Raw genomic sequence first — 25,910 nt, 5'->3', positions numbered from 1 at the left:
AATTATCTTCTGATCGAGTAGAAAGTGTATTAAGCCTTTAACCAACACATGTATTGAGAGTCCCAGCAGTCTCATGGTGAATGTAAAGGGATCCTGTGTACCAGCATCATTATATGTAGGAGTGTCAGGGACGGGCCAGAAGGACTCAGGCTCTGTCCAGTAAGGACTGCAGACCACCTGTTACTACTGTCTGCTGGGAGCATAGTGACGGTAGGCATGGCAACGGTAGGCACGGCCAAGAGAAGGAGAAGCTCCGAGACAAGGTCAGAGTCAGTGTAAGAAGATGGGGATGGGAGACCATGTCTGAGGAAACGCAATGCAGGGACAGGAGTGCATGTGCACTTACTGGTGAGGCGGGACAACCACTTCATAGATGGCCCGGTTGAGTGGTGAGAAGTGAGGCTGGGGCTGCAGGAACCTTGAAGAACGAAACAGATGGATCAGCAAAACCTCTAAGATGTATTCACTGCTTGGTTTATACAGACTTCATTGTTAGATTGTAATAATGAAGAATTTTATCTGTTTTAGTAGAAACTAATCGATGAGACCAGAGAAATACCCAGTAATTGAGATGTTTAGATAAATCTGGCTCTCTTAAAGACCAGTTTGTTTCCCTTCCAGCCCTTAAGCAGGGAGGCCATCTCATTAGTCTGATGGTGTAAAAGCAGAAACATGAAACTTGAGGAAATTTATTTTAAAGAAATGATATCATGGAAAGTAATTAGACATTAATTATATTTATCCAGGTAGAAAATGTGAGGATTGGGTCAGGATGCTAGTTGTGGGAAAGGCATTTTATAGTTGGTAAGTCTAGGCTGGGGTGGCACCTCAGAGTATAAGAGCATGGGAAGACCTTAGTTCAGATCCCCTGCATGCCCATAAAATCAGATGGGCGTGGCTGCAGGGGCCTGCAAACCCACCCCAGTGTTGGGAGGCAGAGCAGAGTGACCCTGGAGCCTTGCTGGCTGTCCAGTGAGAGACCCTGCCTCTAGGAAATGAGGAGGGTGATAGAAGTTCCCAGGGTTTCCTTTGCCCTTCACGTGAGTGTGCACTCTGGTGTGCACACAGAGAGCGGACAGGCCGGGGTTGGGGAGTAGAGAGGAGGAGGAGTGGCTAGGGTAAGTAAAGGGCCAGAGGCTGGCTCGGCCTGTTTCCTTGGCCTGCCTCGGTTTGCCTTCTCCTTGCCTGGCTCATTCTTCTAGGGTGATCACTTAAAACGTCACATTCTCAGGCAAGCCTGCCCTGACTGCAGTGACCCCTGTATACCTCGCTGTCTCTCCTGTGGCTCACTTAGCCTTCTCAGTATGAGTGCCCGTAGCTCTGTGGCCATCGGTGTGTGCAGTTACTTCTCAGCTGCTCGATTCCCTTATTACACTCTTAAAAACTGTCGCATGGACAGTTTTTCCTTTTTCCTCATTGTGAGATACCCTCATGTGAAATTAGAGCCAATGTAGTCCTCTTACGTCACCTTTCCTTGAATGGCCTCCAAGTCTACATAAATAAGAAGCATAAGCGTCGTCCATAGTTAAACACTAATAGAAACGCTGTGGTAGAATAAAATGCCAGCTTTCAACTTTCCTTGTGTTCTCATTATATCTTATTGAAATTCAAGCTGTAGAGCACAAGGAAACAAGGGAAACGTGTGCTTGATAGCCTTAGTCAGTCGGAAGTGAGAGTCAGGGAGGATATATAAAATAGTATTTTCTGTACAGGCAATTCGTCTGCAGTGATGGGAAGTTGCTCTTGGAAGCCCTTACTTACACTTAGTAACAGATGAGAATGGTGATTTCCGTCAACAAGCGCACTTGTACACACACATATGCACATGAGGACACATGCGCATGTGCATACATAAGCACATACAGACACACATACATTCACACAGAAACACACACACAGGCAAACACAATATACTCACACAGAAGCACATACTCTCACACACAGAAGCACACACACATACTCATACACAGGAGTACACACACACTCAGGCACACATAAATAATAATAGATAACTTTTTTTAAAAAGGAAAGAGTACAACAAAGAACATATATTTTGTTTCTCCTTCGGAATTGGTATTTCAAAGCTTCCAGATATCAGGCTGTGTGTGCTAAATGGTTTTTTTTTTTTTCCTATGTGTTAGCAGTAAGTACATGAACTTGGCATCAAGATAATTCTTTTTATATAAAAACCACTGCATAGTGCAGTGGTGATATTCACTCTAGAGCAGTGGTTCTCAGCCTTCCTAAGCTGTGACCCTTTGACACAGTTCCTCACGTTTGGTGGTCCCCAACCATAAAGTTATTACATTGTTACTTCATAACTGTAATTTTGCTACTGTTGTGAATTTTAATGTAAATATCTGATATACAGGATATCTGGTGTACAATGCCTGTTAAAGGGTGTCCAACCCCCCAAGGGTCACGACCCAGTCGAGAACCCCTGGGCTAGAACTAAATGTGCTTTGAATCACTTGGTGCTCAGTGTTAGCAAAAGATCCGATATCTGATGCTTGCAAATGATAACGTCACTCGCCTCTCTCTAAGGTTTACAACCAATTCTGTGTATTGGAAGAAGCATCCAAAGCAAGTGAGGTCTTAGAAAATCTGACTCAGGGAAAGATGTGCTTAGTTCCCGGCAAAACAAGGAAATTGTCATTTAAATTTGTTGCAAAAACAGAAGATGTGGGAAAGAAAATCGAGGTAAGTTATGAAATTCACTTAAAACTAATTTGAATGCCAAAAGTGGTATGTTTATGTTAAAAATGTAAAGGATGCATTCTTAGTCATTGGTAGGCTTCCTTCCATGTGTTCTTTGTCAGTCCCTTTGTACTGTAAAATGTTGTAGTTGGAGACTGGGCCCCGTGGGTGTAGCTCAGTGGTAGAATGGATGCTTCCCAGCATGCACAAGGTCCTGGGTCCAGGCCCCAGCGTGAAGGAGGACAACAGGATTTACAGGACATCATACTCCGTTCCCGGCTTTTCTCACCAGGAGTATTATAAGTAGACATTATTTGCTCTGAATACATAAGGCCAATCTCATTTTTTTAATAAGTAAATTATCAGTTAAGGAATTTTCAATGATTTATTTTACATAAAACATCAAATATATGTAATAGGACCTAATTTCGACTTTATCTCTTTAGTGTTCAAACACTGCTGTTTGCATATATTTAAAGACAATGAGGATACATTAATATTTTAACAGGTTGATATAGTATAACATTTGAGAAGCCCTTCGAAGCTGTATGGTGAAATGGTATTTTATGTTGTGTGTACTCTGGAGCCACCTGCATGCATATCTTTAGTTGTAGCCTAGCTAGTGAGGTCCTGGGTATGCTAACCTGTGTGTCTCAGTCATTCATCTGTAAGCTCTGGGCTCTGCGGGGTTGTCAGTCATTTGATGCTGACAGTTTACAGCACAGTGAGCACTCTCCGCGTGCCTGTGTCCAGGACTTATAAGAGAGTGGTTAGCCAAGTGAGACCTTAGGACCACTGTTAAAATGTATGCACATAAGGTTATACTACTTACATTTGCAAAGCCACCTCTATAAAGTAGACGAATTCTTATTGGCTAATATCCAGCCCTTAGTTTCTTCCATTTACAAGTCCTTCCTGATTTGACGAAATCTACCTGTGTGTTTACTGCTTTAGTTGGCAGTGTGAACCTGGGAGAGATGGAGTCAAGTCTCAAGCAATAGCCAGCTTTATTCAGAGCAGCAGACAGACTGTGTCCTGATGTTAAGAACTTTCCCTGAGTGCAGTTGTCATGAATTCAAGCTGTATATGGTCCACAAGGCCAAGCTGCATGCAGCCTTCCATAGAGGCGTATAAACAATAGCAATAGCCACTTGTGATGACTGAGCTCAAGTCAACTGACCTCTCCGCTACACCCGGGAGGGGCACAAGAGCAGAATCCCAGAACAGCTCTGTGTTTTTGCAGAACCTGAGGTCACGAGACTTGTTTCTTGGGGTTCTCTCCCCCAAGTGCTCAGAATTCCCCTTCCACAATTCCATTCTTGGACTGTGTTCCTACACCTAGAGCTACATTTTATTTTTTACTTGGTATCTAAGGAAACCCATCATTATAGTTAATAACCCTATGTTGGGTCCTTTTATAAATGGGTTTATCTGAAAGTAGTATTGAGTTACTAAAACGTTTCATTACTACCACTGTAAGTACTTAGAGCGGAAATGTCTGTGGGATTAGACACTAGTTGGTAAGCTAGTCGGTAGTAACTCCTTATTTCCTTCAGCGTCCGCCAGTAAGCATCTGTCCTGTCAAGTGCTGTACCAGGGCCAGCATCATACCTATACATGCAGGCTCTTGGAAGCTGAGGGGATGGTCAGTGCCTGGCCAGGCCGAGCGTCTGCCAGCAGGCGTTCTGCTGTGTTTCATCCTGTGGTGACTAGGTGCACATTAAGTGTGATCGTCCTCCGTGTGGATAGGTTGTTGACGGGACAATGACAAGCAGGTGTGTGATGGTGTGTGTGCTGTGCCTCCTTTCAGATCACCTCTGTGGATCTGTTTCTGGGCAGCGAGTCAGGCCGGTGTGTGGTTTTGAGCTGGCAGGGAGGAGGAGGAGATGCTGCGTCCTCCCAGGAAGCCCTGCAGGCTGCAAGGTCTTTCAAAAGGCGGCCAAAGCTTGCTGAGGACGAGATCCACTGGGACAGCGTCATAATCCAGGCAAGCACAATGTAAGTGCACTTTGAGGACACCGAGACTGTCCCACTTCCTCTGGAGGAGGGCTGGACGTACCGCTGCTCTCTAAGCTGCTTATTGAGCTATTTCTTTTCAAAGGATCATTTCCAGAGTCCCAAACATCTCTGTCCACCTGCGACACGAGCCCCCTGCTCTAATGAATGAGATGTACTGTTTGGTTGTCACTGTTCAGTCCCACGAGAAGTCCCCAATCAGGGATGTGAAGCTCACTGCGGGCCTGAAGCCAGGTGAGCATCCACTTTATAAGTTCCTACTCGGTGTAAGGTGGACCAGGAGCCATGTACTATGGTGGTTGAAAAGGCAATGTGGTCTTTTTGCACTGTTGAAATTTGCCATGTAATATTAGAATACACTAGTAAGTGTGGTTATATTAAACGTGGTTTTAACATGGATTTCTCACTTTGTTGATAATGACTTACTGTTTATTTTATATTTATATTACACTATGAAAGTTGTGTTACACAAAAAAGCAGATTTGAATGATTTTCTTTAAAAAGCTTCTTGGTTGTATAAATTTTTACTCATTTGGGCATGGTTGCATGTACTGTAGCATGCGTGTCAGAGGACAGCTGTGGGGGTTGATTACCCTTTCATCATGTGTGTCGGGTCATCAGGCTAGGCAGCACGGGCTTTACCTGTTGACCCATTGAGTGGTTTTCTTATACAAGTTAAAAATGTGTGATGAAGCATTGGAGATAGCTCACAACATCAGCAACACATCTGGCCTGCTTACAAACACACCTGGGTGGTTGTTCAGGAGCTTCTAGAAAGGAAACAAGACCCTTGAGAGGAGGGGCTCAGGCAGAGCCCTCAGAAGCTGACCACTGGAGAGCCGTCTTTGAAGCTGCTCTTGGCAGGCCTGTATGAACGCATGGACTGCTCTATGGTAGTCGGCGTTTAAGGCAAGTGGGAAAGGCGCAGCAGTGCCCTCAGCAGTTGCTTCCATGAGCTGACTGAGAAGAAAGCAGTCATCGTTTTGAACTGTCCCTCTCTTATGCTGGACAACAGCAAACTTCTGATCAGATGGTGAAGCGAGAGTGGACTCAAACGGACTATCTGAACAGTTGGCGGTGAACAGCTCCCTGGGGGAGAAGCAGCTCCAAAGCACTTTGCAGAGACAGATGTGCAACAACAAAAGCTCACGCTCACTGCTGCCTCCCCTTAGATCCAGCGCAGCTCTCTGGGTCTGCCACACTCCAGCATCCCGCAGGGAAAAACGCCTGCACAGGCAGCAGAGCACAAATGCTTGCTAGGAGTTTGTTCAGTCCTTGAGCACAGATGTTTACACTGTAAGAATAAAAATTCTTTCTTGTGGCAAAAATATATTGATTGTAATAGTCCCTACTTTGATCCATAAAGATGTGTGTGAGCCCAGTTAAAGTGAATTAAAATGCAGTCTGAAACCACAATTCCCTTAACAGCAATATAGGAACAAGGTAAACACCATGACATCAGTGATAGGATATTTATTTAAAAGGCCGTGCGTGTGATAGAGTGTACTTCATATTGTATTGATTATTATACTGTCCTAAAGCCCCACTCTGTCAACCTTCACAGGGCAGGATGCCAATCTAACCCAGAAAACTCATGTGACACTTCACGGGGCAGAGCTGTGTGATGAGTCCTACCCAGCCCTCCTCACTGACATTCCTGTGGGAGACCTACACCCAGGGGAGCAGGTGAGCGTGCTCAGCGGGGATGGTCAGGACAGGACAGGAGTTGGGCTGTAGTTCTACAACAGCATAGCCAAGCTCTGGGACTGTGACTGACCGATCAGCAGTTCCTGGAATTTTACATAGAACAGGTAACCCTCCATGGACCGCCTGCTGCCGCTGGTGAGATCACTGGTGTCTGTAACTGCACGAATTTCTCAATCAACTTCTGTCTCCAAGTCACATAGAAAAAGGTGGTAGGGGGTTGAAGGAGAGCGCGAGAAGGTGGAGGATTATGTCACAGAGGTCAGCTCAGGGTTCTATGTGGCTGGTGGCAGACTTTCCTTAGCCCCGTGGGTTACACTGTGACAGCCTGTATCAAGTATCTAGCCAGACATCTCTAAATGGGAACATTGTTTTAGAATATCTGGAGAAAGCCTCTGTAACATTAAATTTACAATACTTACTGTGTTGCAGCTAGAAAAAACAGTATATGTTCGCTGTGGAACAGTGGGTTCCAGAATGTTCCTTGTGTACGTTTCTTACCTGATCAATACAACTGTTGAAGGAAAAGAAATTATTTGCAAGTGTCACAAGGTATTTTTTTCCATGACTACTTTTCATGTATGAACCACTTCCATTTGTGTTATTTTAATATCTTCTTGGTCTTGGCAGTAATATATCATCTAATAGGTTGGTCTCTCCACCCAACAGAAGCAAAGGCCCAGGAATTGATTATGGTGTGGTTTTTTAGAAGTTGTCCATGGACCATTTCAGAGTTATTGGGAGAGAAACTGTTGTTGAAAGGGTAACTTAGCAGATGGGCAACCAAACCCCACACTTTATGTGAACCATCTTTTTTTCCCCTGAGATAGGATCCCCTGGCTGTTCTGGAACTCACTGTGTAGACCAGACTGGCTCACACGCACAGAGATCTGCCTGCCTCTCCTTCCAGAATGCTGGTTGTAAAGGCATGTGCCACTATGCCCGGCTCACACTACGCTATTTAATCTCCGTCCCCTGGGAGTGCGGTGAAACTGAGACCTAGAATGTAGGCTTATGTGAGCGACTAAGTCACATCATCGTGGCCATGGCCATACAGATGACAGACACCTGTCTGACATTACAGCCTGACTTGGGCTTACATTTGTTTATTTTGCATGTGTGTGCGCACGTACATATGTGCAGGCCTCCGTGCATATGTGAAAGTAGGGGAACAGTTGCGGGAATTGGTTCTCTCCTTGTACTGTGTGGGTTCCAGAAACTGAAGCCAGGTCATTAGACTTAGGAGCAAGCTCCTTTATCCTTCGACCCACCTCCCTGGCCCACAATAATTCTCGTCGGTGTGTTGGGTTATTGTTTTAAAGGAAGAATAACCCCATGGCCTCTCAAGCAGTCATTTAGAGGGGAGAGGCAGCGTGTTGGTTAGGGTAGAGCTCCATGATCAGAGTTGGTAAAGATTTCATCTTGTGACTTACATTCTAGACCTCCATCTTAAAGAGTCGATTATAATAGATTAGATGCTGTGAGCATTATACTGTGTGTGGATGACAATTGTAATAGTGTCTGTTTCCTTACTGAGTGGGTATTTCAGTCTCCTTGAGTCAAGGTGAGGTTAAAGAAAAATCACGAGAGAGGATGGTCCAGATTCTGGGTGTGGCTCCATTGTGACTTTAGGCAAATCACTTCAACTTCTTAACCTCTGGCTTCTCCTCTGTAGAGTGATAAAGATGCCTGTCCTGCCTGCTCCTCCCAATCTCGAGATAAAAAACTAGATAAATAATGCTGAAGAAAGCACACTGAAGAAAGCACTTCCCTATGTGACTGCTAGACAGTCAGAGAACTCATTGAGGAGAGCAGGTCATTATGTAGATTTCTACAACTGTTATCTAGGAAAAAGACTCTTGCTTCCTAGTGTGTAACTTGGGGTTGTTTATCAATCAATTCTAGATTACACCTTGTAAGCTTTTTAGCTTTAAAACTCCTTGTTAGCAGATGAGGAAAGCCATTGCATGTGCCTTATGCTTTCTTCCAGGATGATACTGTCACAATAGAAACTGTCTTTCCATTTGATGTCGCAGTCAGATTTGTTTCCACAAAGGTATGTTCTGTGATCGGTGCTGGGAACCCTGTCAGTTAGAGGAATTCAAGGAAAAAATGAGTGTGATTGCTGACACCTTACATGTTCCTTGGTGGCAGTTTGAGCACCTGGAAAGAGTCTATGCAGACATCCCCTTCCTGTTGATGACAGATGTTTTAAGTGCCTCTCCTTGGGCCCTCACAATTGTGTCCAGTGAGCTACAGCTTGCTCCATCAATGACTGCAATGGATCATCTGGAGTCCCAGATAGACAAAGGTAAAACTTTACATCACTCTCACATAAGGGGCAGATGTGCATGCATGCGTGTCGGTTAGCGGTGCACTAGTTAGATTTTTACAAAATAAGGGACCTTGAGACTTAACACACTTAGAGTTAAGGTAGGATTAGTATTTACAGTATGCTTGAGCATGTTATATTTTAGCAGATCAGCTTTGGGTTTTGTTTGGTTCGATTTTCAGAAGGTCTCGTGGCGCCAGAGCTAGTCTTGACCTGGTAGCTCAGGATGCCCTTGAGCTCCCGACCCCCTTGTCTTTATTTCCAGTGCTGGAATTACAGACTTGTGTCACCATGCCCAGCATAAGAGGTCATATTTTTTTTTTCCTTTTTACTCTAAGGAAGAAACATTTTAAGAAGTATACTTGAAAGCAAAATAGGATTTTCATTTTTGAAATTTTAAGGTTTTTTTAAATTTGAAATTAATGTTTGCTGTTGTTTATAATTAGAAATAGGACAGGGTGTTTATTAGATAGACAATAGATTTGCTAATTCACCCAGCTAAAAGTCCAGAGAGCAGGTTCAAACCTAGGTGAGACCTTCCCTGTTGAGTGCACTTTCATAAACAGTTATGAGTTACATAGCTAATGTGAATATTAAATGGAGCAACATTATACCCAAGCAGGCGGCGAGGTTAGTGTGGTGGGGACAGCAGAACAAGTAGCCGCTGGCTGCTTCCGTGCAGGCATGGCCATTACGTGCACTGTTCAGTTGATGTGCTTGTGTGATGTTGGCCATTTCTAAGATCCTGGCTTGGGCATCCCTCTGTCTCTAAGTCTTCAGCTGCTACAGAACTTTAGACTGCCCGCCCGTGTTACTAGTCCTGCTGGAGGAATCAGTGTACAGGAAAGGGAGAAACTGAGTCCAGCGTCTCATGTCCTTGCTCACTGCCATCCTGGCTCTCTCTTCTGGCTTGTAGAAGTGGCTTTCTAACTGGATTGTTCCCCTTTTTCCTGGTGCATGCGGCTAGAATCCGATTCCTCTGACACTCTTGTGGTCCTGTCGCTCCTCCTCCAGCGCTTGTAGCACGCTGGCTTTCAGAGCCAGGCTCTGCGAAGGTTGCAAGCATCCTGCACACCAGTCTCTACTCTCCTTCGCTTTTCCCACTTGAGCTGAGGCTGACTTGCTGTTAGCAGACATTGCTCCGTGGAGGTTTGAACAGGTTATCTATCACTTTGTCTAAACCCTTCTCACATCTGTCCACCTGTTTCCCCTTTGCTTGTTCCTTGTGACTCCTGATCCTCCTCTGCAGGCTTCGCACTCCTTCACACCCGTGACACTTTGTCCATACCTCTGTTGTGACAGCCTGTTAGCTGTTTCTGCATAAGACTCCCGCAGTAGACTGTGCTCTTTAGACTCAGAGCCTGTCTTTTTCATCTTTATATTGCTGACATCATTTAATGACCGTGTATTAAATTGAGGACTAATTTCTGGTCTGAACCTCTGGTGTTTCAGTATCTTATTGCCGGTGAACTTAGCCTTATCTTAAAGTTCTGGAGGTTGGAAATCCTAGAAACAACGTGTTGACATGGGTAGTTCCTTCCCAGTTTCTAGGGAAGCCCTGGGCTCCTGACCTCTCCCAACTCCTCCAGAGGGGCCACTTGCAGTTTGCCTCATGCCTCTTGCCTCACTCATAGTCAACAGTGTGGCACTTGTGTGTCACACATTCACCACGTTGATGTGTAACCAACATCGTCATCATTCTGCCTGACGTAGACCTTAGGAGAGCCTTGGTAGATGTACTATGACCAGCCCAGGACTGCATAGAAGCATCACCCAGGCTTGAACTGGTGGGTTTCTAAGAAAGCGTTAGGTTGGATGTTGTCTGTTACTTTTTAAGTTTTCTTGAAACAACTTAAGAACTGACCGGCCCTTTTCTTTTTCACTGGGGACTCCTTGCCCAGATAGCCATTCACCTAGTACAGTCGTCTTCAGTGGGCAGCCATAAAAGTACCAACCCATTGTTTAGAATGTTGTTATTTTGCAGCTGCTCACAAATTCACTATAATTGTGTTAGCTAGAAGCTGTCATCCACTTGCATTTAAAGACGGACATTGTGGCTGTGAAGTGTTGAAAGGTAGAGATTTGATTTAGATAGAGGCAAAAGTGGCAAGAGGAACTCTTGCTGTACGAGATGAGTACAGTGGGTCGATAGTGGAGCGATGGTGCGGATTGAACTCATTTCTGATTGAATGAGTTCAGTGGTGAGTCAAAAAGAGGAATGGTGTCAATAGAATTGGAGTAATGGAGTTTTCTTTTTCCTTACCCCCAAATATTTATCTTCTTTCCTTCCTCCCTTTCTCCCTTCTCCCTTCCTCCCTCCTTCCCTTCCTCTCTTCTTTCCTTCTTTCTTTTTTCTTTCTTGCTATAAAATAATTTGGACAAAGGAAACTGATGCTATCATTGTTTCTTCAAGCTGTCCGTATTCATTGCTTTTCAGTGGGACTTTGTTGTAGATCTATAAAGGTCCCACTGGTGTCGGCGGTGGTGGCGGTGGTGGCGGGTGCATATGTATATATGTGAGCACACACATCCATGTGAAGAGGGTGTCAACTGTCCTGCTACGACTCCAATCACTGGTTTTTACTGTTATGAATATTGACAGATTAGCTCAATAATAGACTTACGTGTCATAGAAAAAGTAATATAGCATTTCTGAGCCTTGGCTTGTAAGAACAGTTCATTTGTAATATATTGCTTTATTGTCTACTGAGGTAAAACTCTCATGGGTTAAATTACGATGTAGGCTATAAGGCTTCTTCCTTGCAGTTGTCTTACAGACAGGAGAGAGCGCTAGCGAGTGCTTCTGTCTTCGCTGCCCGTCTGCTGGGAACATTGAAGGTGGAGTGGCAACGGGACATTACATTATCTCCTGGAAGAGGTAAAAATCTTTGCTCTCCCTCAGTGTCTTCTCATAATATCTTGACTGTTTGTCATTGCCATTTATCCTGATGGAGTGACAGTCATAAGTGTGATGACTATGTTAAATCTCAATGATGAGGAAGATGAAACAAACTTGGTTTGACACAATTTCTGACTGAAATGCCAGTGAGACTTCAGTCATACTGAAGCTGAATACAGGGTTGTGAGAGCGTCAGGTGGGAGTCCTGTAGTCAGAGGGATTGTCTACAGAAGAACCCGAGAGCGATTGCCAGGAAGGTGGCTCGGCAGCCAAAGGGTGCCTGCTGCCAAGCCTGACAGCCTGGGCTCTATCTCCGGAGTGCACATGATGGAAAGACAAGTGTCCCCCACAAGTGTCCGCTGACCTCCACACTCAGGCTGTGACCACACATGACTTTTTTTTTTTTAAGATTTATTTATTTATTTTATGTATGTGAGTACACTATAGCTGTACAGATGGTTGTAAGCCTTCATGTGGTTGTTGGGAATTGAATTTTTAGGACCTCTGCTCTCTCCAGTCAGCTCCACTCCACTCAGCTTCGCTCACTCTAGTCAACTCCACTTGCTCAGTCCCTGCTTGCTCCAGCCCACAGATTTAATTATTATTATAAATAAGTACACTGTAGCTGACTTGAGACACACCAGAAGAGGGTGTGAGATCTCATTCCGGGTGGCTGTGAGCCACCATGTGGTTGCTGGGATTTGAACTCAGGACCTTCGGAAGAACAGTCAGTACTCTTACCTGCTGAGCCATCTTGCCAGCCCCCCACACATGACTTTATATATGTATGCCTATGTACGCACTTAAACATAGACAAAGTAGATTTTTTAAAAAGACAACCAAGGGATTAAGGACTAAGGGGGTTACTGGATATAATGTGACTGTACAACACTCGGTTATGTTTCTGTTGGTAGAAATAAGCCTCTTGGTGTCTTAGAAAGGTGTCATCTGGAGCTGGGATGATAGCAGTTAAGAGCCCCTGTTGCTCTTGCAAGAAGACCTGGGTTTAGTTCCCAGAATATACTGGCTTATAATCATTCATAACTAGGAGATCCAATACCCTCTTCTGAACTTCATGAGCACCAAGCACACATGTGGTGCGCATATATCCATTCAGACAAAAACTTACACACAAAAGATAAGGCTAAAAATATTAAAATTAAAATTTCCAATTCATTGAAAGAAATCATAGAGAATGAAAAGACAAAATGCAAAATTATAATTTTTTGTTTCTACTGTGCACTTGTGTTGAGTTCTGACTATGCCCTTTGAAAGCCCACCTCAGCAGCATCCCAAGAGAGAAGAGGAGTTTGTGTCTAGTGTAAATCTGCAGTATTTTTGCCTTGAAAAATCCTGCTTTCCAGACACAGGATCCAGTGATGTGCTTCAAGTGTTAACGGTCGTAGCTCCTGCCTTAGCTCCCAGTGGTAACACCCAGTAGCCCTGGGTTGTAACATCTGCTCATTGACCATTCAAAACAACAGTGGGATTCAAAATGCTGTTGGTGGAGTTTTGCGAAATGGATAATTTGTTTTCTTTTGAAGGAGTTGATAATACAGGTTCCTGTGTTTGGTTAAGTAACTTTCTAAGTGTGAGTTTCAGAGCTGCACTTTCTGCCGTAGGGCCTCGGTTGTGGAAAGCATCCCCGCCGTCAGCACCGTCATCACACTGCCTCACGTGATTGCTGAAAACATCCCTCTCCACGTGAACGCAGGTGGGATTTTCATGGTGCTCATACTGGGCTTCGAGGAACTTAGTTTGGTAGCAGTGTATTATGCAAAATGGCTAACATCTCTAAACTTTTTTTTTTTTTTTTTTTTTTTTTTGGTTTTTCGAGACAGGATTTCTCTGTGTAGTCCTGGCTGTCCTGGAACTCACTCTGTAGACCAGGCTGGCCTCGAACTCAGAGATCCACCTGCCTCTGCCTCCCAAGTGCTGGGATTAAAGGCGTGCGTCACCACACCCAGCAATCTCTAAACTTTTTATGGTCCTACCCCAGCTATTATCAGCCATATCCCACATGCCATTTCATCTAAATGGACTTAAAATTATCAGTGGATTCTTTGTGTAGGAGGGTGGCTGAGGCATGATCTCATTATTTAGTCCTGGATAGCCTTGAACTTTGTAAGTAGACCAGACTGGCCTCACACTCACACAGAACCTCCTGCCTCTGCCTCATGAATGCTGGAATAAAAGGTATGTGCCGCTCTGTCCAGCCTAGCAATAGATTCTTAAACATCACCAGATTCTAATGTTGAAACTTTGGTTGTCTGGGTGTTTCTCAGCTCCTCTTCAGGTCTTTCCACGGCAGGGTGTGGCTAATTCTTTAGCCGTCTAAGTCTCTAGGTGGGCTGCTGTCTGCTCCCTCATTGTTAGCCCCTAGCTCTGTTTTCAGTGTTCCTGTTTGCACACCTACCTCCTCTGCTGCTTCCACCTGCCCTTCCCTCTTCCTCATGCTTTGTTGAGGAAGCCAACTCATTTGCTTGGATTTTGCTGATTTTATGATCTCATTTTTAATTGTTTTCACATCCCTGTAAATTGACAGTCATCAGACTTAGCAGATTCAGTTTACAGTTTTGTTAGGAATGCTTCATGTTCCCTTTAGTGGGCATATAATCTGCCTCTCTCCTGTTTTAACACAGGATCACATACAGTCCAGCTAATCTCAAATTAGGAAGCACATAGTAGCTATTGTAATTTCAACCTACCACCTTCTGTCTCTCTGTCTCTGTCTCTCTCCCTCTATCTCTCTCTCTCTCTCTCTCTGGTCTTTTTAAGGTAAGGCGACATATAGTTCAGGCTAGCCTCAGACTCACTGCATAGCCAAGGCTAGCCTGAAACTCCTGCTGTTCATTCTACCTCTCCTTCCAGGTGCATGGCTTCCAGCTGTGCCCCACCACATGCCTGGCACACTTCTCCTCTCTCCGTTGAGTAATTCTATTGAGAGAAACGTTCCATTATCAGCCCCTAGCATGTCTATGATGACTTTAAAAATAGCATCCAGTGCCTGCCTCCTACCATGCAGCCACCTGAGTGCTTGCCTAAGCGGAGCTGCATGTGACAGCACAGCACACATCACGTTGCGTGGCCTCTGCAAGAGTGGTCACAAGCTTATAAAACATTTCACTTTTATATGTTGGTAAAAATAAAGCTGCAGAACTCCGGTGAAAAGGGCAAATCTGAAGGAGTGAATGAGGGAAATTTTACCTAGGCTCAGTAAAATGTTTGCTTATTCTAGTTTAGGAACTGTGATTGATATTTTGGGAGATGGTTTGCAGATTTGTAAAGTTATTTGTAAGTTTGTGGCAGCCAGACTCCCTCTCTGTCCGTCACAGGAAGTAATTCCTCCTCAGCCTGTCCTGTCAGCATCCTTTCCCAAAGAAAGGATCCCACACACAAAGCCGTAACTTGTGTACCACCGTGTCTGTGTCTGTCTAACACACGCCTGTGTGATGAGCTGCCTTTCACCTCACGAGAACCTGTGCTTCCTCCACAGACCTGCCCTCGTTTGGACGTGTCAGAGAGTCGTTGCCCGTCAGGTACCACCTGCAGAATAAGACCGACTTGGTTCAAGATGTGGAGATTTCTGTGGAGCCCAGTGACGCCTTCATGTTCTCAGGCCTCAAACAGGTACAGGTCATCTTTGCTGCTGCTGCTGCTGTGTGTGTGTGTGACCACAGGAGTGGGACCAACAGAGAACTGGGGTCGTGTTTTCATAGTGGTAAATGTTTAAGCCTTTGTAAAGATTAACTTCCTGCAGAGGTGTGTTGCCGTTTCACATCTTTGAGATCAGACAGATGGGTTCTTACCCCTAATAAAGCATGGCTCACTGGCGACAGGACTACATTATAATAACACATTAGCATCCCTGAGCACCGTAACCTCTTCTCTGTTTGCCCGGTCGTGGCCTGTGGCCTGGACCACAGCCATACTGAGGTTAAAGCTGCTTGGCTTCTCTGAAGACTTATACAGGGTTTCATCTTGCATAAAATGTACTTTTCTCTGCTATGTTTAGGAACTATTTATTTATTACCTATTCAACCTTTCTTCCTTATTCAGTCACGTCAGATGGAAAAGTTTATCAATTTTTAAAATGAAAAACTCTGTCAAAAACATGTTCCTGAGGAGAGTCAGACGCTCAGACGCTGCACGTTTGTCAAGGAATGACTTTTACTATTTTGCTTTTTGGTTTTTTCAAGACAGGGTTTCCCTGTGCAGCCCTGGCTGTCCTGGAACTCAGAGATCCACCTGCCTCTGCCCCCAAGTGCTGGGATTAAAGGCCTGCACCACCACTGCCCAGCAACAATGCCTTTTATTAAAAAGGGACAGTTTTAATTACAGGACCAAATGTGTCTTAACACAAGTGTCTACCTCAAACAAACCAACCAGTTTGCTGTACATATTCAGAATTCTGAATTTGTTGTTAGATACACAGCAGAATTATACATGAATTATGTAGTATTGCTGTGTATTGTTATAAATGTATACATGTCCTAGCTTTAGTCCGTCACAAGCCTGTGCTATGCTGTCCCTGGCACAGAGTGTGCACACACATACGTGTTTCTCATTTGTAAACTAGTAAGCTGTTTCCGGGTTATTGTCTTGCCAGAACTTTACAGTGTATATTTTTCTAAAGTTTGATCTTTTTTTTGTCATGAAGTTATTACGAGTTAGGAATGTCATGTCCATGTGCATCAGGGTAGCTGTGGAGGTCAGAGGACATTGTGTGGGGGACAGTTCTCTCCTTACATCATGCGGGACCTGGAGACTGAACCCATGTTCTCAGGCTGGCCAGCATGCAGAGCCCTGCTCTACAAGTTGTTTACCTTAATATATAGTATGAAATTCCTATAAGAAATAACCAAAATCAGATAGTTTTTATTTTGATGAAAAGTGCCTATAAAGAGATACAGGAGTTTTTTTTTGGTAAATTATTATATAATATCTTTTGAAGATTGTAATATGCCTGGTGTAGGACAAAATGGTAACTCAACTAGAGTCCTTAAGAAGGCACGTGCTGCCTGCCCTTCTGATTTTGACAGAAACTGAGTGCTGGCGCCTGTGTCATAAAGTGCATTTCCATATGTTTGGAAGGCTGGCTAGAAGAGAGCATGCAACTTCACCAGCAGGGTTTGTCCTTCATAAATAACTGAGGGCACCGATGTAAGGGATGTGCGTTCATACAGGAAACTCTGAGACTGTTTTCCTCTGGCTCTTCATCACTAGATCCGATTGCGTATTCTCCCTGGCACCAAACAGGAAATGCTGTATAATTTCTATCCTCTGATGGCTGGGTACCAGCAGCTGCCGTCGCTCAACATCAACTTGCTTAGGTTTCCCAACTTCACCAACCAGCTGCTCAGACGTTTCATCCCGACCAGCATTTTTGTGAAGGTGAGACTTCCGGTTTTCCGGCCTTTAAACTCATTATCTTAAAAGCAGACAGAAGCCTCGCCGAGGGAAAGTGAAAGCTAGCAGTGATGGCATTTGCTTTTAGTATATGCATTTGGTAATTGTTTATTTCTGTGGTACCATTTTATAGAATCTAAATTCAAAGACTGTCATTTCCATAGATCAGCAGTTCACAACCTGTGCGTTGCTTTTTTCTGATGGTCTTAGGAACTTTCAACCATACATTCATTTTTGTTGCTACTTCATATCTGCAATTTTGCTACTAAGCCATGTCTCAGTTCTTAAAGCCATCCGCTATACGTGTTTTTTGATGGTCTCGACCCACAGGCTGAGAACCTCTGCCTTAGATATTTAGTGATTTGTCTTTTTGGTGACTCTGAACTTGGTTTCCCTTAGACATAGTGAAATGTGTGTTCAGTTGTAGTTCATAACTGCTTTCTATCAGATAGGTTCACTTTCTAAATAGCCTTGAACTTTCCTAGCTCTTACCTCTTTAATAACAGGATTTAGATTCCTTCTGAAAAGGGCCAGAAATTATATTCTGAATTAATGTGTCAGTTTTAAACAGTCACTCGTTTCGGTGTCTGCCTTGATTGCCGTGTGTGTGTGTGTGTGTGTGTGTGTGTGTGTGTGTGTGTGTGTGTGTGTCAGGAGAGGTTCCAGGTAATAAGCGTAAGTTTTACTGTAATTAGCATGCCTTTTTCCAACCACCAGAGCACCTTGTTACCTTCGCTGCAGTCGAGGGTGGGCTCGACTGCAACATGTAAACAAATAACAGTTGGGATAACTAATCTGAGGTAAACTCACTCCTGCCCACTACACCTGGGAGGGGCCCAAAAGCACATCCCAAGAACAATTCATGTTTTTGAAGATACTGAGGTCACAAAACTATTGTCCAGTTATTTTTGAAGTTTCTAATTCTCAGAATTCCTCAGAATTCTCCTTACGAGACTCCATTCTTGGAGTGTGTTCAACACACACATATCCTACACGAGTTTATAAGGTGCACTGGTCCATATGTGGTGTGCAAATGCACACTGCACACTCACCCACATACACGTGCGTTGACGCCTTTGGAGACCTGTGCTACCTCAGGATAGCAGACAGTTTGGATCACAGCATTATTCAGTTTCATGTTCTGAGCACTTTCTCATGCTCTGCAGAAGTTGACTGTTGAGTATCTGTGATAAAATCACTTGCAAGCATTTCTTTTCAGCCAGGCATGGTTATACACAACTTTAGTTCCAGCACCTGGGAGGCAGAGGAGGCTGGGTTTAGTCTATATAGCGTTCGAGGGCATCCAGAGTTACAGAGAGAACCTGTCTTTAAAAACAAATCTTATACCCATTAGATGATTCTGTAACATGTTGCTAACCTATTGTGGATTTTACAGCTTAAATAGTTATATTCATCCTCAACACTATAAAACAAACAAACAACGCAGTTGTAATGCTGTGCAAGTCTGCATGCCTGTACATCCGTGCACGTGCACATCTGTGTAGGGTCAGAGGTCAACCTTATATTGTTTGTCAGGTGTTATCCATCTTGCTTTTTGAGGTAGGATCTCTCACTGGCCTGGAACAGTAAGCCAACGTTGACTGCCCAGTGAGCCCCAGGGATCTGCCTGTCCCCCGTTGTTGGGATCACAAGCACATGCCACCAGGCCCTGCTTTTCCCCTGACATCTGGGGGTCAAATCCTGATCCTCAGTTCTGTGATGTCTTCGTTTGTCCTTAGCATCGACTGTTGGGGTGTGGTGTTCTATGTTTTATTGTCAGCATAGGGAAGCGAAAGTATTTGCTTCTATCCTTGAGCTTAGGGATGGGTGGATGGACGGATGGACGGACGGGTGGATGGATGGGTGGATGGATGAATGAATGGGTGGGTGGATGGATGGATGAATTGGTGTGTGGATGGATGGATGGATGGGTGGGTGGGTGAGTGGGTAGGTGGGTATTTTGGGAGATCATTGTAAGTCACATTTTTCCCAAACTTGAGATCAGAGGATCCTCAATGCCTAAAGGAGCTTTGTGTCAGTTCAGGTCTTGAGACACAGGAGGACGCTGAGCTTGCGTGGTCGGCAGGCCTTGGGGATAGCCCCCATTTTACACAGTGGCTGTGAGGATCTGTGGAGAGCACAGGGCTGGGAGCGAGGAGCTGACTGAAGTGGATCTGCAGTGCAAGTGTAGGGGCCGCTGCTGTTCCAGTTTGTAAAATAGCCGCAGAAATTCCAAAGTGCTTTCCGTAACAGAGGCCTTCTTATGACGGTGTTGCAATTCCATCCTGCTTTTCCTGTTGTAAAGCCGCAGGGTCGCCTCTTGGAGGATACCTCCATCGCTGCTGCGTGATGTCCAGGACCGGCGCTTGGTGTTCTTACAGCGGAGTCAAGAGACTACCTGGGAGGTCTGCTGTGGCTGTAGCTTTGACCATGATGAAAAGTTAATCTTGACTATTTTTTCATGGACATAATACCAGCTGCTCAGAGGAACTCATGGTTGAAATATTGAGGAAATCATCTTCTCTAGTTTCACTAATAAAAGTTTGAACTGTGTCATGTGATGTGAAAGGGGTGAGGTCATCGTTGCTGTTAGTGCAATGTGTCTTGATGTCCAGCATCAATAGAAACAGATACCCAAGTGTGGCTGACAGAGGAGATGCAACTCACCTGGGTGTGCCTGCAAGTGACCCACCCTGTAAGTCCCCTGTGTACTTAGTGCAGACACAGGTCTGACCTCTGGGAGAGGGGTTCATTGGAGCAGTTAAGAGCTGTGCTCTATTTACCTTTAGAAAGTTTCAAACTACAACCCACACGTGCATTTGTGTGCGTCCTGGGGACCTGATTATAAGCTTAGTTGCTAGACCAAGTTTGTGAGAATGAAGCATTAAGAGTTTTCAGTCCCGTTACATAATTTCCTAAGTGCTATTCAGAATGACCTTTAAGTTCATGTAAATGGAGACAGATCATATGGTGAACATTTTCTTTGTAAAATATCTTAATTTAAAACTACATAATTTCTTAGAAATTTGTACTATGCAGACTGCGGGCATATTATAAAAAGGAAATAGTGATGTAAATAAAATATGTTCTCTTTCACATCTGTCGTAAATACCTTTGGTTTTCTTTTATGTGGTTGGATCTCAGTGTACACTTTACCAGGAACATTTTGCAGGGTAATGGAGAGCCCAGGAAGGTCTCTCTGTGTTCCAGGACCTGCGCAGCCCATGCAAGGCTGTCTGAGGGCATAAGTTCCTGTGTCACGGGTTTTCAGGGACAGGCCACAGGAGTATGGCTCCCGAGTGGACTAGGATCTCACCTGTGTGGCTGGCTGGCTAGTGCCTGCCTCGGCATATTGGCATGTATTGAAACTGAATATGGCATGTATTGAAACTGAATATTTTTATTGAAAAACACATGGAAGATTGTGACTTATCTTGGGTTAAATGCACTTTAACCCAAGATAATGGCATACAAGCTATCATTTCACCAGGTTCCTGTCTTTCCTCCCTTCATCATGTCACCTGGGACCTCTGCCCCTCATGAGAATGTCTGCTGCCTTGTCTTTTTACTGTGTTACATTCGCTACCTGGCATTGCAGTTTACCCAGGCACACACTATGAGTGGTGATTTTTAATAAGACAGTATGTATTAGGAGATTTGTATCAGACCATGACTCCCAGACTCTGGGAAGTCAAGGCAGGCCTTGGCCAGACCCAGGACAAACAGCTGAGGAGCATATTTTACATAACAAAGCCTGGTACAGACCTGGCCTCCAGCCTCCCCAGCCCCTAGCAGCCCTCAGGCCCTACCTATTACAAGGCCTACCCGCCTCTGCCCTGGGCTCCCCCCCACCCAAGCTGTTCCCTATAAAAAGCAGATATCTTGGTCTCTCCCATCTATATGCATGCTTTCTCTCTTTCTCTCCCCCCTCTTCATTGTTTCCCTCCCTATTGTGACTTCACTGACCCCCTCCTTGGGACCAGTGAACTTCGCCCTGAGAGCAGTTTTCCAATAAACCTGCCTTTATAGATATATGTGTTAATTCTTCTTGAATTGGCTCATTTCACTGGCAGAGAATAACTTAGCAGCAGTAGCCATGGAGGAGTGGGGCTTACTGGCTTGCTCCTCCTGGCTTGCTCAGCCTGCTCTCTGGTAGAACCCAGGACCACCAAAGGTGGCCCCAATCACAAGGGGCAGAAAATGCTCTATGCTTGCCTGTAGCCCTCTTACGGAGGCATTTTCTCACTTGAAGTTCTCTCCCCTCAAGTTGACACAAAGCTAATCAGCGCCTGCTCCCAGCTGCTCCTTTCTATAGCTCCCTCTCCTGACCTCAAAACCCAGAAAAAGCACCCAACAGTTCAATCCTTCCTTTGAAAACAGCTTAGTGATGGGTTATGTTACTTAATTAAGTTGTAATGTCTGTAACTGTTGGCATTCCTTCTAGGCTCTGCCCAACAGTTACCTGGCAACAGCCATGTAGGCCTGGCTTGCTCTGAAAGGTACTGTTTGGTCCCTCCTTGCTCTCTTAGCCCCTTTTCTTTCTCTGACTCTCTCTCTCTCTCTCTCTCTCTCTCTCTCTCTCTCTCTCTCTCTCTTGGTCCCTCCTTGCTCTCTTAGCCCCTTTTCTTTCTCTGACACTCTCTCTCTCTCTCTCTCTCTCCCTCACACACACACACACACACACACACTGTCCCTAACCCCTTTCCCCTCCACCCCTCTCTCCATGTGTTCCTGGCCAGCCTCTTATCTCTCTGTGTGTCTCTGTGTGTCTGTCTCTGTGTCTGTGTCTTTGTCTCCGTCTCCCTCCACATCCCCCCCCCCCCGTCCCCCACCCCCCCACTCCTGCCTGGCATTGCCTTCTCAACTGTCTGTCCTGTACTAGACTGCTGGCTGGCTGGTACCCAGGGGCAAAGGATGCTTCATCATGGGCCCGCTTCCTCCCACTCCTCCCACCTCAACATACCGCTCTCTGGAAAACATATCCTGACTTCTTATAAAACACATCAGTAATCTTCAAGGAGTAGTTACCCATGCCGTTAATGGGTGGAGACTGTCGAACAGATGCAAAGTGCAGGCTTTATCGTGTCCCTTCTGTACCAGAAGTGGCCAGTGCTCCCTCCTGTGGGGCTGAATCCTCGCCTTCCTTGTGCATGGCTGCCATCTGAAAACCACAGTCATGGGCAGGAGGACCATAGGAAAAGTAATGCAACCTTACTGTCACAATATTCGGAAGTAGTGTCTACTTACAGATTAGTCATCCTTCATTGCTATTTTGGAAATTTCTAGAGTGAGTCTTAACGTTGTTCTTTGGTGCTTCGTAGCCACCTCACTGTTTAGCAAACTGCCATCCTCAGCCGTTTAAGGAGCTCCTGAAGACTCTTCACTAAATGAGTGCAGAATCCCATTAGAATGAAAAGTGGGTTGTGGGGGGGGGGGAGAATCTGAGTTACGTTCACTTTCCCTCAAAGACCATCTTGTGAGCAACTCTCCTTACCATCCTGTTTGCCTAAGCTGAGTACGAAAGCCAGTCGGCAGGGGGCTCTGCTGCCTCTGTGTTCTGAAACACATTTTGCCAGAGGGAAGGATCCACTCATAGGTGCCAAGTGTGCCTGCATTTCACCCTTGCTCAGCTGTTTCAGGATGCGTGACAACTGAGAGCTGACCAACAGCCTTGCTAGGCTGGACAAGACTTCCTAAAGTTGGACTGGACAGATGGCTCAGTGGTTAGAAGCACTGGCTGCTTTTCCACAGGACCTGTGTTGGGATCCCAGCACCCACGTGGCAGCCCACAGCCATCTGTAATTCCTGTTTTCAGGGATATGGTGCCCTCTTCTGGCTTCACACATAAATACAGGAAGAACACCCCCACACACAAATGAATAAAAAGATTACTCAGTGGGGCGTGGTGGCACATGCCTTTAATCCCAGCACTTGGGAGGCAGAGGCAGGTGGATTTCTGAGTTCAAGGCCAGCCTGGTCTACAAAGTGAGTTGCAGGACAGCCATGGCTATACAGAGAAACCCTGTCTTTTTTTTTTTTTTTTTTTAATGTATACTCTACAAACATTTTTATTCTCAAACTTTAGGAAAGAGATTCCTTGAGATTGAAACTAAAATGGAAAATGTACACTGAATTTTTAATTTAAAATACATCCTATACCAGACTTGGCTTAATGGATACCTTCTTACAAAATTCATAGAACAAGAAAAGTTTAATTACACACAAATTAAGTTAGGAATTTTTGCTTTACGATATATATTTAGTCTATAAAGTTTTGTGACTCCTATAAAAGCTCTAAAATAAAACAGAACACTAAAATACAAATAAATATGAAGGTAAAATGAGAAACCCTGTCTTGAAAAACCAAAAAAAAAAAAAAAAAAGATTACTAAAGCTGTGTCTCTTGCCTAAGTGACGGTTGCTAATACTGACTAAGCCCTTCAGTGTCCCAAGTAGGGTGTAATTTTTCTCTCTCTCTCAGCCTTAGAACAGCTGCAATTGTAGGTGCGTATCTCCAGGCCCAACTCTTATAAAAATCTTACTCAGTGTGATGGTTTGTATATGCTTGGCCCCTGGAATGGCACTATTAGGAGGTGTGTCCTTGTTGGAGGAGGTGTGGCTTTGTTGGAGGAAGTGTGGCCTTGTTGGAGTAGGTGTGTCACTGGGGGCATGGGCTTTAAGACCCTCACCCTAGCTGCCTGGAAGTGAGTATTCTGCTAGCAGCCTTCAGATGAAGAAGATGTAGAACTCTCAGCTCCTCCAGCTCCATGCCTGCCTGGATGCTGCCATGTTCCCACCTCCATGATAATGGACTGATCCTCTGAACCTGTGAGCCAGCCTCAATTAAATGTTGTCCTTGTAAGAGTTGCCTTGGTCATGGTGTCTGTTCACAGCCTTGAAACCTTAAGTAAGACACTCAGTGTGGTATATGGTTTTGCTTTAGAGTTAGGTTCTCAGGTGTGGTACTCCTGTCTTGGAACTCACCTTAAAGCCTAGGCTGGTCGTCGAGAACCCACTGTGAATCTCTTGCTTCATCCTCCTGCTCAATCCTAAGTTGTTTTGTGTTAAATATGCATCTGATGACAAAAAGGCTATGCATTCTATGAGTTGAGAACCGGCAGTGGTGGTGCACACCTTTAATTCTAGCACTCGGGAGGCAGAGGCAGGAGGATTTCTGAGTTCGAGGCCAGCCTGATCTACAAAGTGAGTTCCAGGACAGCCAGAGCTATGCAGAGAAGTCCTGCCTCTTTGTCTTCTTTTTCTTTTTCTTCTTCTTCCTCTTCTTCTTCCTCTTCTTCTTCTTCTTCTTTTTCTGAGACAGGGTTTCTCTGTATAGCTCTGGCTGTCCTGGAACTCACTTTGTAGACCAGGCTGGCCTCGAACTCAGAAATCTGCCTGCCTCTGCCTCCCAAGTGCTGGGATTAAAGGTGTGCACAACCATGCCCAGCCTTTGTCGTTTCCTTATGAGCCACTTTCTGTGCTGATTCCTAAGCCCCAGAGGTTGCTCCATTCTTGAAGACCGGTGGCTGGAAGGAGAGAATGCCAGTCCAGCATGAGAACAGGACTGGCAAACTGGTGGGCTAGCTGGTGTTGCTTTAAAGTACTTCCAAAAACCAAACCAAAAACTAGATATGGTGCCTCTCTTGCCAGGCAGAGGCAGGAGGATCACTGCAAGTTTGAGGTCAGCCTGGTGTACACAGGCCTCTCCAGACAGGTGGCACTGTTCAGTGAGACCTTGTCTAAAACAAACAAACAAACAAACACCCAAAACCCAACAAACAGAACAAAACAAGGCTCAAAACCTAGTTAGAAGGAGACTATAAAATATGGAGGATGCTATAAAGTGTTATATAGGCGAGGGCACATGGGGGCTCATTAGACGAACCAGATCCCTTTGGGATGTGTTTGAAACTTTCTATACCAAAAATAAAAGTCAGGAAGGAAGCCCACGGACAGTGAGGAGCCAGCAGAGAGGGAAGGCTTCTTCAAGGAGTGGCAGGGGAGCTGTTTTAGTCTTGATGTTCGAAAGAAAATCATTCCATATTTTGTTTGTTTGTTTTTCGAGACAGGGTTTCTCTATGTAGCCCTGGCTGTCCTGGAACTCACTTTGTAGACCAGGCTGGCCTCGAACTCAGAAATCCGCCTGCCTCCGTCTCTCAAGTGCTGGGATTAAAGGCATGCACACCCGGCTCATTCCATGTTTTTGTTGTGCCAGAATTCACCTCCAGCATCCAGAGACAGATTGGTAACTCGTGCAAGCTGGGGTCTGAAGCACATGTAAAGATGTGTAAAATAAACAGAGTGAGGGAGAACATTCCAACTGATGAGAAGGAGTGCAGACATCCACCCCCTCCATCTCCACCCCCACCCCCTCCAGCACCCAGGCATGCCAGGGCTTCCAGTGCCAGACGCCCCACGGTTGATAAAAGCCAAGGTTTCCTCCCCCAGAGATTCTCAGTCCTTAATAAGCCAGTTGGTCAGGGAAACTAAAACTCACCTAAAACCCAGAGCTCTGGCAGCCTTTGTGGTCCCCACCCCCACCTGCACCCACCCACCCTCCCTCCTTGTCCCCCTACACCACAGCTAAAGGGTTTGAGTTATGATTTGTCTAGCTTTAAGTAAGAAATGAGCTTGTATTTTGAAAAATATCTGATCTTGGTTGATCATTGAATGGGCAGAAGGATCCATGCGCCATCCCTAACAGGGAAAAAGAAAAAAGGAAAGCCAAGAAGCCCACTCGTTTAGGTGAAATGTTGAATGATTTATGCGCAGAGTAGGAAAGGTAGGTAGCTGCTTTGAGGTTTTGTTTGTTTGTTTGTTTTCTGATTATATTTTTAATCAGATAGCTGGTGG

General features: G+C 45.0%; 1 protein-coding gene across 1 annotated transcript in view; it reads left to right on the top strand.

The window, feature by feature from the left end:
• Trappc11 (trafficking protein particle complex 11) overlaps positions 1–20,153 on the top strand; it is a 43,343-nt gene extending 23,190 nt beyond the window's left edge. The window contains exons 19-30 of the mRNA NM_177240.3: positions 2,545–2,700; positions 4,508–4,695; positions 4,799–4,947; positions 6,278–6,399; positions 6,850–6,969; positions 8,408–8,473; positions 8,572–8,728; positions 11,516–11,627; positions 13,271–13,362; positions 15,145–15,278; positions 16,875–17,042; positions 19,363–20,153. Coding sequence (NP_796214.2) covers positions 2,545–2,700; positions 4,508–4,695; positions 4,799–4,947; positions 6,278–6,399; positions 6,850–6,969; positions 8,408–8,473; positions 8,572–8,728; positions 11,516–11,627; positions 13,271–13,362; positions 15,145–15,278; positions 16,875–17,042; positions 19,363–19,407 — 1,509 coding nt within the window. The 3' untranslated portion in view covers positions 19,408–20,153. The remainder of the gene's footprint in view (positions 1–2,544; positions 2,701–4,507; positions 4,696–4,798; positions 4,948–6,277; positions 6,400–6,849; positions 6,970–8,407; positions 8,474–8,571; positions 8,729–11,515; positions 11,628–13,270; positions 13,363–15,144; positions 15,279–16,874; positions 17,043–19,362) is intronic.
• Positions 20,154–25,910: the final 5,757 nt, after the last annotated feature.

This window comes from Mus musculus, chromosome 8, assembly GCF_000001635.26.
Source record: "Mus musculus strain C57BL/6J chromosome 8, GRCm38.p6 C57BL/6J".
NCBI classification, from domain to species: Eukaryota; Metazoa; Chordata; class Mammalia; order Rodentia; family Muridae; genus Mus; species Mus musculus.
This window is presented reverse-complemented; position numbering and strand designations above follow the sequence as displayed.